General features: G+C 44.9%; 1 protein-coding gene across 6 annotated transcripts in view; it reads left to right on the top strand.

The window, feature by feature from the left end:
* Nucleotides 1-13,480, top strand: part of DLGAP1 (DLG associated protein 1) — a 784,377-nt gene that overhangs the window by 470,182 nt on the left and 300,715 nt on the right. For all 6 annotated transcript variants that reach the window (XM_061399853.1, XM_061399852.1, XM_061399850.1 and 3 more), the window contains exon 4: nt 10,879-11,907. In XM_061399853.1, the coding sequence (XP_061255837.1) occupies nt 10,951-11,907 (957 nt within the window). In that variant the 5' untranslated portion in view covers nt 10,879-10,950. The remainder of the gene's footprint in view (nt 1-10,878; nt 11,908-13,480) is intronic.

Genomic DNA, 13,480 nt, shown 5'->3' with positions numbered 1-13,480 from the left:
TGCAGGGGACACAGGTTTGATCCCTGGTCAGGAAACTAAGATCCCACATGCCACAGAGCAGCTAAGCCCGTGCTGTCACTCTCTGGAAGCTGTGTGCCACAACTATAGAGTCCGGGAACCACCACAACAAAAGATCCACATAATCAGTGAAGATTCCATGTGCCACAACTAGGAGCCGATGCAGCCACGTAGATAAATAAACACGAAAAAGAAGCTGGAGGAGAGGATGGGATGGTTTGAACTGAACAGAACACCGAACAGGTTTTGCATGTTGTCCTAAGAACATCAGCTTCGAACATTGTGCTGCTCTAGACTCTAAACCTCCTAAATTGAGATGTTTCTGTATCCCTTAACTTTTGCATCTTCTAGACTTGTTTTTTTTTTTTTCTTTCAAAAGCTTTTTACCTGATGCATTACATCTACAACACAGATCACACAATCTAGAGCTTGATTAGATTCCGACTTGTATTATTCCTGATTATTTTACATTTATGTGGTTTATTTCTTAACTAGACCATAAATTAGATAAATCCTCTCATTTCCATGTGTCCTTTGGCACAGGGAATATTTGAGAGGAGGCTTTATCTGTTTATATTTTATTGAAGTATATTTGATTTACAATGTTGTTTTAGTTTCTGCTGTACAACAAGGTGATTCAGTTATATATTTATATATACTTTCATATGCTTTTCCATTATGGTTTCTCACAAGATATTGAATATAGTTCCCTGTGCCATCCAGTAGGACCTTGTTGTTTATCCATTCTATATATACTAGTTTGTATCTGCTAACCGCAAATTCCCAATCCTTCCCTCCCCCACCCTCGCTCCCCCTCGCAAGCACAAATCTGCTATGTCTGTAAATCTCTTTCTGTTTCATAGATAAGTTCATTTGAGTCGTATTTTAGGTTCTACATAAGTGATGTCACGTTATATTTGTCTTTTTCTGACTTACTTCACTTAGTAAGATAATCCCTAGGTCCATCCATGTTGCTGCAAACGGCATTGTTTCATTCTTTCTTATGCCTGAGTAGTATCCCATTGTGTATGTGTACCACGTCGTCTTTATCCATTCCTCTGTTGATGGGCATTTAGGTTGCTTCCGTGTCTTTGCTACTGTGAGTAGTGCTGCTATGAACATAGGGGTGCATGTATCTTTTTGAGTTGTAGTTTTCTCCGGGTATATGCCCAGGAGTGAGACCACTGGATCATTTGGTAGCTTTATTTTTAGTTTCTGGAGGAACCTCCGTACTGTTTTCCATGGTGGCTGCACCCATTTATTTTCCCACCAACAGTGCAGGAGGGCTCTCTTTTCTCCCAGTGGTTCTAATATGCTTGCAGCTGCCCAGCTGGGCGGGTGGGTAAACTTACTCAGATGAGTAAGCTTTAGTGGGTCTCCCATGGTTCTGCCACAGACAGGACAGGGTCTCAGCTGCTGGGGGCAGAAAGCTAGGCCTGAGCAGACCTGAAGGTTGTCCAGCAGCCTCTCTGTTTCTCTCCTGGGCTGCCGGACTCTGCATTGCTTCTCCCTGTAAGTTTGCTCCTCTCTCCTCACGTGCTCCCTCTGCAGGGCCCTTGTTTCTGCTGCCCCACAGTTTGAAACAGGACATGACTCTGGCTCCCAGCGGTGCCAGCATCAGCCCTTCCTATAGCTGACCTTGCAGAGAAGCTCGCCGGTGTTCAGTGTGACTCTGGGAATGTCTTCATTTAAATTTCTAGGAGCCAGCATCTGATTAACCCAGATGAGCCTCTGCATAGATACCCCTGAGTTAGGACTTCAAACCAGGTTCAATCAACTCAGAGGTATGGTGACCACTGTAACATTCCTGGCCAGGACAGCATCAGTGGATTCTGTGGTCAGGGGACAAAATTCCCCAACACAGGTGTCGGCTGAATGGCTACCACAACAAGGGGCACTGTTGGTGATTTCTGGGCCTTGGCACTTCTTAATACAAATCTGTACAGTGAGCTTGGTAAGAAAAGCAACAGCAACTAAAAGAAAAGAATTTCTGAGAGGAAACTTTTGATTCCAGTAGATAGAGATATAACCACTCCAGTGTTCTTGCCTGGAGAATCCCAGGGACGGGGGAGCCTGGTGGGCTGCCATCTATGGGGTCGCACAGAGTCGGACACGACTGAAGCGACTTAGCAGCAGCAGCAGCAGCAGCAGATAGATAGTTAGGTGATAGTCTAGCTGTGAAGCAAGTTGTCCAGAATGTGCCAGAACACGTTCACAGGACTATTCAGCTGGTCATGAGAGCTGTAGACAAAAGCAACTCCATTTTCATCAGAGGCTATTTCCATTGCTTCTTTTCAAGTTGCATTGTGTCTGTATCAATCGTCATAGTTTTGTATATTTCCATTTTCCATCATGGTTTTATTTTCCATTAAACGGATTCACTCTATCATCATTTCTGCTTCTCCTAGATAAGTCAAATGGCATGCATATTTTTGTCAGCTTTTTTTTTTTTTGAATGGACAAAAAAGTGGTGGTTTGTGTTATTCTCTGTGAAGATTATCTGTTTTACCTCCATAATGTAGGGTGGCCCCTGCCCACAACACCTCCTGAAGAGCTGTTGGCCACTGCTGGTCAAGGTGACCACATTCTCTTAGCGACTCCCAGGGAAATCCATCTGCAGGCTTAGCTGAGATAATCACACCCTCTTCTGTGTGCATGCATGCTCAGTCATGTCCAGCTCTTTGCGGCCCTGTGGACTGTAGCCCTCCAGGACCCTTTGTCCATGGGATTTCCCAGGCAAGAATACTGGAATGGGTTGCCATCTCCTCCTCCAGGGGATCATCCCAATCCAGGGACTGAACCTGTGTCTCCTGCATTGCAGGCGGATTCTTTACCACTGAACCACTTGGGAAGCATACACCCTCTTCTAGAATGATCCAAATGAGGGTAATCCCATGGGGAGCACATGTCCAAAGTCACATAGAGTCAGGACAGTTACCTTCCTACTTGGGTTGATGCAGAATAATGTTAGGACTTTTTATAATGTCCTGCTTCAATCATCTCCACATAAAAGTCCTCTAAGTCCCGTGGCATTTTCCCAACCAGCAGTAAGTCTAAGACCAATATTAATGACGACTTACTAACCATTTCTCAAGGAACACTACCCTCCACCTTTTTATTCTCAAAAACCATCATGAAGCCACTTCTAAAAGCTTTGTGTGAAAGACAAAGGCAATTTTAGCTGTGTTGCCTACTGTGACCAAATTGGAGGAGATCTGGGTTGATGTTTTGTTTTTTATATAATACCATATCTTTTGAAAGGGAAATGTTTCAAAGGCATTTATTTGTAGGAGCAGACTGATGGAAGGAGGTATTCACAAACAAAATCAAGCTACAGATGATTAGGATAGCAATTAAGTTATGAAAAGCCAAAATACATTCTGCGTATATAAAACGGCTTAGCATTGTGCTTTGAGTAAAAGAACTGGTGTATTTCAGCCTGTGCTTATTCAAAGGTGCCCTAATGGCATTTGCACGATTTTAAGTACATAGTACATGAAAGTCTGTGAGTGGGGAAGCCTGAAAAAATGAAAGAAAATGGCATTCAGTTATCTTTTGCAGCTACAAATTCAGAAGGTCAGAAAATATCCCCAAAGTGGGCCTTTGGGCAAAATTAATTCATGTGAGTTTTCTATTTACTTTTACCCTAAAATGGCATGGCTTCATGTGTTAGTAGCATATTAATGAGAATCAGTCACTTATTTTTAAAAAATATTTAAAATTATAAGCCTGCTAAACATTCATATTGGAGAAGGCAGTGGCACCCCAGTCTAGTACTCTTGCCTGGAAGATCCCATGGACGGAGGAGCCTGGTAGGCTGCAGTCCATGGGGCCACTAAGAGTCGGACATGACTGAGCGACTTTACTTTCACTTTTCACTTCCATGCATTGGAGAAGGAAATGGCAACCCACTCCAGTGTTCTTGCCTGGAGAATCCCAGGGAAGGGGCAGCCTGGTGGGCTGCCGTCTATGGGGTCACACAGAGTTGGACACGACTGAGGTGACTTAGCAGCAAACATTCATATTGCTCTTCATTCTCAATCTCTATAGAATTGGGATTATTAGTAGAGGAAAAAATTACTAATAAAAAGTCTGCATCCATGTTGCATAGAATTTTATTCTGCCTAGAAGAAGCACTCTGTGTGTTTAGACTGTAGTGGAAACACACGAGTGAGCAGAAGAACAGAAGTGGGAGGCACCCCTCCACCATCCAGGACATTCTTACTCTTTGGAGGATTATTCTTTATCCCCTTTTAGTCTTCTCTCATGAACTTCCCAAGAAAGAAAGAATTACTGCTCTCAGATTTTCTTGCTTCTTCTGATCCCTAAATCTATTCCCTAACTCTCATGCTCAGTTGCTCAGTCGTGTCTAACTCTTTGTGACCCCATGGACTGTAGCCTGCCAGGTTCCTCTATCCATGGAATTTTTCAGGCAAGAATACCAGAGTGGGTTGCCATTTCCTCCTTCAGGGGATCTTCCCAACCTGGGGATCGAACCTGTGTCTCTTGTGTCTCCTGCATTGGCAGGTGGGTGCTTTACCACCGAGCCATCTGAGAAGCATTCTCTCACTACAGGCAGAGAAATCTCTAGTATACGCGCAGCTGTATCACTGCCTGGTTTAAATTGCGCTCATGGGTGACCACCACGAGCAGAGTCAAGTCCTTCATATTATAGCAGAGCTGACAAAAATTCTCCAGGAGTCAGCCCTAACCACCCTTGTCACTTAGGACTTGGTTCAGATGCAAGGGTCAGAAAACACATCACAGTGGTGTAGACAAAGATCCAGGTCCATTCCTTCCCCATAAACAAGATGCAGGGGTACACGTCCAGGCTGACAGACACTCTGTTCTGGCGGGGCCCATTGTCTTGGGCTGCTCCCATCCTCAGACTCTCACTTCCACCTCATGGACCAAGATCACTCCTTAGCCAAGCCTGAAGTCTGAATTCCAGCTGAGAAAGGGGGTAAAGAAGGTATGTCCTTCACTTAAGAGTCATTTTCCAGAAACTGCACCTGCCATTTTCAATTATACTCCATTAGCCAGAATTAGTCACCTGTGTGCATCTAGAGAGACTGGGAAGCAAGTCACTAGTTGGGGACAGGTTTTACTCTCAGTAAGAGAATTCCTTCTTTCTCTTCCATTGACTGTTATAACCTGGCATGGGCAGGTCACCTGTAAAATGGGGAGAGGCAAAAAAGTGACTTGACCCTGAGATAATTCATGGAGGTTTTGTCTTCCCAGCATCTCCCCAAATTAGAACACAGTGCTCCCCCCTTCCTGGGCAGGTCCCCCACGCTGTCCTTTCTAAGGCAAGTTGTGATTGCCCAGCTGTCAGTCCTCATTGAAAGAGAGAGTAGACACCCTTCGGGTGGATCCTCTCTCTGTATGTAAAGAAAAACCAAGCACAGCAGCTCTAAATAAAGACATGCACAGAAATCAAAGAACTTGCCAGCTTTGTGAGACTGTTTTCCATCCAGTCAGCATCTTCTAACATGTTGTTTGTTTGTTTTTTCCTTGGTGCTAATAAATTACCTGCCTTGAGAATTTCCTTTACCTGTGCTGGATCGTTCCTGCTTTAGTCATCATCTGGACAGCAATGCTTCTGCCCCAGGTGTGAGAGAAGCATTGTTTCTCACACCCAGAGCTCATCTTACAGTAGCCAATACAGTCAACACATTTTCCAAGCCAGCGATGAGGGCCTGTCGTCTGATGGTAAAATCGTACTTAGGAGGACAACAAAACATCATTTTGAAGTCATAGTGAACAAGGCAAAAATGAGGGATGATCACCGTCGTCATAGAAACCCTTACAGAGGCGCATTGACTCACATTCTCCATCCTGGCTCAGAGAGGAAGGCACGAAAGACAATTTCCCTTTCTATTTTCAGCAATCTTTTACGGCCCCTTAAAACTTAATTCCAGGGCTAATTTTTCCAAGAATGCAGAGGGTAATGAGCATTGTTATTTATCTTTTTTCATGACTAGGTCACATCTCTCTCAGCATTAGTGATTTGCTGGTTGCATTTGGTCATCTGCAGCAGCAAACACTGAGCCCTGCATGGGAAGGATGCTTGGTTAATTCTTCCCGGGGATGGTGTTAGTCACACATGGGCTGGAGCAAGTGAAGTCCAGGTTGCCACTTACGAATATGAATTAGGACAGAGAAATAAAGAAGTGGCAAAAAGAAGTAGGCTTGGAATAGAATTCATGAGTAAGAAAAGAAGAAGACAAAGAATGAGGGGTGAAAGAGCAGGACCCCCATGGTAGGTATCACAACCATTATTTAGCCATTGAGGGTTTTAGATCATCTCTCTCATTCATCGAGAAGTCACTGAATGTGTTGCTGTAATTTATAATCACTAATCGATTTTCCTTTTTAAAAGACAAGAGACTAAAAGAGACTGTAAGATTTTTCCCTTAGAAAGGTTAGGGTATTAAGTCATTTATCTGGTCTTAACCAGAAAGATAGATGGAGCATTTAGAAATGTTTATGATCATTTATTATCATATTTCATATATCACAGAGGAAAAGGATCAAGATCTCAATATCTTTTTACAGACATTAAGAAGAATGAAAGTTAACTTATTTTCCTTGATTCAATGTATTACTCTTTATGAAAATATAAGTGCTTGTCACCAGGCTGAAAATAGCCCACTTAAATTTTAGTAAAAAATCACACTGTGCATGTTTAACTTACCAAAATAATCATCGGTTACGTCATTGAACAAATTCATCATTAATGGCCTTAAAAAGGCTCTTTGTTGGCTCTGTGTGTCCTCAGGCAACATCATCTCACATGAAATGCCATTCACAAATTAAAGATAATTACATAAATATTGAACACATGATTTCAAATAATCTCCATTTTGGAGTGAATATGTATAATTCATGTTTTTGGCTCTTGCCAGATTCACATTTTATTTAGCAAAAAATATCCACCCAAGACCCAGCTGCTTCAGAAGGAAAGATTGAAGCATTATTTCATATTATTTCATATATTGAGTTATATTATGTGGAATCATAAGATTTATTATGTGACCATAACCCAACTGGCTTCCTATTTTTGTCTTTTATTTTTAAGTCTATATTTAAAAGACAAAAATGTCCTCGATGAGACCTGTTTTATGTAGAGAAACTTCCTCATGAAGCGGATTTTTCAACCTAAATTAGTTTGTGCCACAGTTTTGCTAAAAATGTGTATTTAATCTTCTGTATCCCTCCTTGCCACAGCCTACTCTTGGGATCATAACTTTGTATAAAGTAGTCCCGAGGTATTTTATGTTAAAATTTCCCTTATATTAGCTCCTCGGTGGGCAAGTTTTGATTTACAGGCTCTTCCTGAACCAGTTTCTTTCCCTCTTTGTCTCTTCAGGTGTCATTTGCTTTCTCTTCTTTAAACAGATTGTCTTCTGTGTAGACATTCTGTAGTCAGCAGACCAGGTAAACTCCCAGATTTTAACCTCAAAGCAGGGAGAACTTTAAGAGTGAGATATTCATTGATGGGACATGGAGAGGCAGAAGTTGAAGGTAAACAAACAAGCAGCATAAGAAACATGCACCCACATGCCTCCTGCCTCACCTGGAAAACCACTGGTCTCTAAAATGCCCATAAGATGGTGCCTTCCTTCCTTCCTTGGCCGCTTCCTTTTCAAACACAATAGGTGTGACTTGAACCACAGGATGAACCACCCTGGGAGATTTTTCACTGGTGCATTATTTCATTAACTACTTTACCGAGTTCCCACCAGCAGCCAAGCACTCTGCTGGCCACTGAATGCATAAAACATAACCTCTGCCCTCAAGAAGCTCCTAGTTTGATAGACTGAGCAATTTCGAAAGACTCCAGTGATTAAAACCTCTCATCAACTTCATTCAATTAATCCAGAAACAGAGAGACTAGGAGGAGAAAAGGAGCTTCATAAAGCACGGTTAGAGATTTTCAACAGTTGGGCTCCCACATACAGCATATCCCATGGAACTGACAAGTCCTGATCCCTCAAGACTCCATGTTTTTCTTCATTAGGCTATACATGGGTGTTCTGTTTTGTTTTACAGGATTTTTTTTTTTTTTAACAATTAAACCAATTATCTCTCCCTGTCTATCTAAAATTACATTTGTGATTTTTTGGAAAGTCACATTGGCCTTTCTGGACAACTCTCCATATGATAATTTTTGTATTATAGAAAGCTTTATTAAAAACAAACAAACAAGACTGTCAGGAGGAACGCATTCAACTACTGATGAACTCACTCTGCTGCTGCTGCTGCTGCTAAGTCACTTCAGTCGTGTCCGACTATGTGTGACCCCATAGACCGCAGCCCACTAGGCTCCTCTGTCCCTGGATTCACTCTACTAGAGTCCAAAGGAAGTACTCTGCCCAGAAGAACAGCAGCTTCTGGTCTTTTTTTTTTTTTTTTTTAAACTTTACATAATTGTATTAGTTTTGCCAAATATCAAAATGAATCCACCACAGGTATACATGTGCTCCCCATCCTGAACCCTCCTCCCTCCTCCCTCCCCATACCATCCCTCTGGGTCGTCCCAGTGCACTAGCCCCAAGCATCCAGTATCGTGCATCGAACCTGGACTGGCATCTCGTTTCATACATGATATTTTACATGTTTCAATGCCATTCTCCCAAATCTTCCCACCCTCTCCCTCTCCCACAGAGTCCATAAGACTGTTCTATACATCAGTGTCTCTTTTGCTGTCTCGTACACAGGGTTATTGTTACCCTCTTTCTAAATTCCATATATATGCGTTAGTATACTGTATTGGTGTTTTTCCTTCTGGCTTACTTCACTCTGTATAATAGGCTCCAGTTTCATCCACCTCATTAGAACTGATTCAAATGTATTCTTTTTAATGGCTGAGTAATACTCCATTGTGTATATGTACCACTGCTTTCTTATCCATTCATCTGCTGATGGACATTTAGGTTGCTTCCATGTCCTGGCTATTATAAACAGTGCTGCAATGAACATTGGGGTACATGTGTCTATTTCCCTTCTGGTTTCCTCAGTGTGAATGCCCAGCAGTGGGATTGCTGTATCATAAGGCAGCTTCTGGTCTTGAAGGAAGGGGAAGGCTTGGGATGACTGCGTTTCACTCAGCTGCATCTGTAGGAGTTATTTCTCTCCCAGGCACACCCGACCCTTGGGTTCAGGCCCTTCATGTTTCCTCAGGAATGTTTCAAGAGTCTTTCCTTTGTCCATCTTGCCATAGCTTGTAAATATTTACCATGAACTCTTAAACCAGCAAAAGGAGATGTCCTGATAGTCAAATGAGCTGATTCAAGCTTATTTGTTCTTCATCTGCTCTCAGTTTGTAGACAAGAAACTCTTAATTCTCTGATGACAGAAATACATGGGCAGGTTTTCTCTACAGCTCTGATGTCTTTGCCCTACCATTAGTTTTTCCAATTCTAATTACCATGGGAAAGCGGGGATTGTTTGCTGTAATTGTCACCATGGCATTCTAATGGGAAAGTATGTGAAAGAATATAACAGAAATATATCCTAAAGTTGGCACCCCACTCCAGTACTTTTGCCTGGAAAATCCCATGGACGGAGGAGCCTGGTAGGCTGCAGTCCATGGGGTCGCTAAGAGTCGGACATGACTGAGCGACTTCACTTCCACTTTTCACTTTCATGCATTGGATAAGGAAATGGCAACCCACTCCAGTGTTCTTGCCTGGAGAATCCCAGGGACGGGGGAGCCTGGTGGGCTGCCGTCTCTGGGGTCACACAGAGTTGGACACGACTGAGGTGACTTAGCAGCAGCAGCCTCTTTTACTTACGTTTTCCACTCACATATATGGAGTGCTTGTGTGTCTATATGGCCCAACTGGTATGAGGTGAAGTGAAAGTAAAAGTGTTAGTTGATCAGCTGTGTGAGACACCGTGGACTGGAGCCCAAACAGGCTCCTCTAGCCATGGAATTCTCCAGGCAAAAATACTGGAGTGGGCAGCCATTCCCTTCTCCAGGGGATCTTCCCAACCCAGGGGTTGAACCCAGGTCTCCTTCTTTGCAGGTGGATTCTTTACCACTGAGCCACCAGGGAAGCCCCTGGTATGAGGTAGGGAGATGTACAGGTGACTGAGAAGTAAACTAACCTCAGGGAGCTTGAGCTAGTGGGGAAAACATGGGACAAAGCATTCCAGAGGAGCTGGAGAGTATGCAGCACACGCTCTGCAAGCACAGAACTAATTCTCTCTGTAAGGGGGGCCAGCAAAAGCCTCCCAGAGAAACTGAGCCTTGTGGTCTGCTGGCCTGATGACTAACATACAGTTAAGAATAAAAACAGAGCAGCAGGGGAGATATACAGTTATTAGAACCCTGGAGGGAGGGGAAGTTTTTCTCCTAAATCATTTAAAAATAATTTAACATTTTTATAGTTTCTTGTCTGGGTTAACTAGCTTTCACCCTGTCTCTCCTATGTGACTGGGGGCGGGGGGTGGGGGGGGGTGCTGGTCTTTGCCAAGGCATAGAGGTAATAGGGCTTTTCCATCAATGCATTAAAGCTCCTTTTAGGGAGAGTCAATGAGGCTCAGGTGGTAAAGAATCTGCCTGCAATGCAGGAGACACAGGTTCAACCCTTGGGGCAGGAAGATTCCATTGAAGAGGAAATGGCAACCCTCTCCAGTATTCTTGCCCCGGAAATCCCATGAACAGAGGAGCCTGGCGGGCTACCGTCCACAAGGTTGCAAAGAATCCAACACGACTGAGGGACTACACTTTGACTTTTCATGAGTTCTTCTGCCAGAAAACCAACTCAGTAGCAGGTGCATGGGGAAAGAGCACTATCTATTTACCAAGGGAAGAGTTAACCACTGTCCCCCTCTCCTTCATTTCCCCAGGTCCTTGCGGGAGACGGGTCTGGAACCACACCCCCGGGTGTCCATGACCCCCGCGGCTTTGCCCCGTCAGCGATGAAAGGGTTATCGGGCAGCCGCAGCCATCACCACGGAGTCACCTGCGATTCAGCCTGTGACTCGCTGTCGCACCACGCGGACCGCAAGCCATACCTGCTGAGCCCGGTGGAGCACCATCCGGCCGACCACCCCTACTACACTCAGCGGACCTCCTTCCAGGCCGAGTGTGTGGGCCCCTTCAGCGACCCGCTGGCCAGCAGCACCTTCCCGCGGCGGCACTACACCTCGCAGCAGGAGCTGAAGGACGAGTGTGCCCTGGTGCCCCGCACCCTGGCCACCAAGGCCAACCGCATCCCCGCCAACCTCCTGGACCAGTTTGAGAGGCAGCTACCTCTCAGCCGGGATGGCTACCACACTTTGCAGTACAAGCGCACGGCCGTGGAGCACCGCAGCGACAGCCCCGGCCGCATCCGCCACCTGGTCCACTCGGTCCAGAAGCTCTTCACCAAATCGCACTCCCTGGAGGGACCGTCCAAGGGCAGCGTCAACGGAGGCAAGGCCAGCCCGGACGAGACGCAGACCGTGAGGTACGGCAAGCGCAGCAAAAGCAAGGAGCGGCGCCCGGAGCCCAAGCCGCGCAACAACACATCCCCTGGCTGGTGGAGTTCTGACGACAACCTCGACGGCGACATGTGTATCTACCACTCCCCCTCGGGTGTGATGACCATGGGCAGGTGCCCCGACCGCTCGGCCTCTCAGTACTTTATGGAGGCCTACAACACCATCAGCGAGCAGGCGGTGAAGGCCTCCCGGAGTAACAACGACGTCAAGTGCTCCACCTGCGCCAACCTGCCCGTCACCCTAGATGCACCACTGCTCAAGAAGAGTGCCTGGTCCTCCACGCTGACCGTGAGTCGAGCCCGAGAGGTTTACCAGAAAGCCTCGGTCAACATGGACCAGGCCATGGTGAAGTCAGAGTCGTGTCAACAAGAACGTTCCTGCCAGTACCTTCAGGTACCATTTATATGGAGGGATGGGTGCTTAGAAGTTGTACCAGCTGATTGTATGGTATTTTCCCCTGGGGCCTAGTCTTGGCTCTACTGTGAATTCTCTGTGTGAACCTGAGCAAATTATTTAGCATTTTGGGGGCTGAGGGCTCCTATCAGGAAACAGGCCTGCTAGCAACCTCATCCAGTTATCTTGAGATACTGGATATAAAAGTGCTTTGAAAAGCACGCCTACAAAAAGGCAAGGAGTTATTAATGTTTTGTGTTCCTCTTTTGTCTGAGGGATTGGAGGACAAGGAGGGGAGAAAAGGGGAGTGTACACAGAATTGTAAAATAAAGCCACCTTTTTTACAAAAGTCAACAATGATCTTTGGAATTCTGGAAAGAGTTTAATTAGTTCTATTCAGGGCTTTTTGTTATTATTATTTAAGATTCTGCCCCAAGCTGTTAGTTTGGAAAAATTGATCAACATCTTCACCATTGCAATTTTCACACCACAGCGAAGCTAATCACACCCCCACCTAAGTCCTCATCCCCCAGAGCACAGGGAGTTGGGGTGATGCCCTGCACCCTGAGGGGGTGGAGATGGAGCCAGTTTGGGGACCTGACAAGTACAGCTGCAGGGACTCAGGACAACAGAGAAGAGGAGGAAAAGAAGGGGAAGCATCTGCGCAATAAAATACAATTAGTGTCAGTATGTAAATCCCACACACGCAGGCCCAAGGCCGCTCCTCCCCTCTGCAGACTCCTGTTTTTCCTACTGCCCTCCAATCCACTGAAACCAGATTTCACCTGGATAAAAATATCAGGGGAAGAGTTCCTTTCTTCCCTACTGCCTCCCTTTAGATTCATCATTTTTACTGAGACACAGCGTTTCATAAGAGGGATCCTCACATTTTTCCTTTTCAAAGTGTAGGTTTTCTCTTCCTAGCCCTCCCTTCCTAGCCTTGTCTGTTTTAAAAAAGGTTTTACTGGAATATAAAATCATGACATAATCATTTCCCACTCTTAAGAATAAATGCAAGGAAAAGTCTTCCACCAAGACATTCATCTTTTTGGCTCTCTTTGGATCTCTTCTGACAAAGCTGACTCCCTTGGGAATGCTGCTACCAAGTTCTGAAAATATTCCAGACTGGCAGTCACTGGGTAGGGACAGTGCCAGACCCATCCCCAGACTTCAGAAGAGGCCACCATGGTGTGGATAGTTTTCACAAAGAACACAATATTTCCTACTGAAGGTGGCATCATTTAATTTACTATAAGGTTGTCCTCAGTTGCTCAGTCGTGCCAACTCCTTGGACCCCATGGACTGGAGCCCACCAGGCTCCTCTCTCCGTGGCACTTTCCAGGCAAGAATACTGGAATGAGTTGCCATTTCCTACTCCAGGGATCTTCCCAACCCAAGGAGCAAACCCATGTTTGGCAGGCATATTCTTTACCACTGCGCCACCTGGGAAGCCCTAAAAGGTTGTTACACATGTTAATTAAGTGATCAAGAATCCCTAACAGAAGGTTAAAGCTAAAGGGATCATCTAACCAAACCTCTTCATTCAGAATATAAAAAGCTAGACTCAAAGAAA

This window comes from Bos javanicus, chromosome 24 (assembly GCF_032452875.1).
Source record: "Bos javanicus breed banteng chromosome 24, ARS-OSU_banteng_1.0, whole genome shotgun sequence".
NCBI classification, from domain to species: Eukaryota; Metazoa; Chordata; class Mammalia; order Artiodactyla; family Bovidae; genus Bos; species Bos javanicus.
Note: the sequence above shows the minus strand (reverse complement) of the source record. Positions and strands in the feature narration are given on the sequence as shown.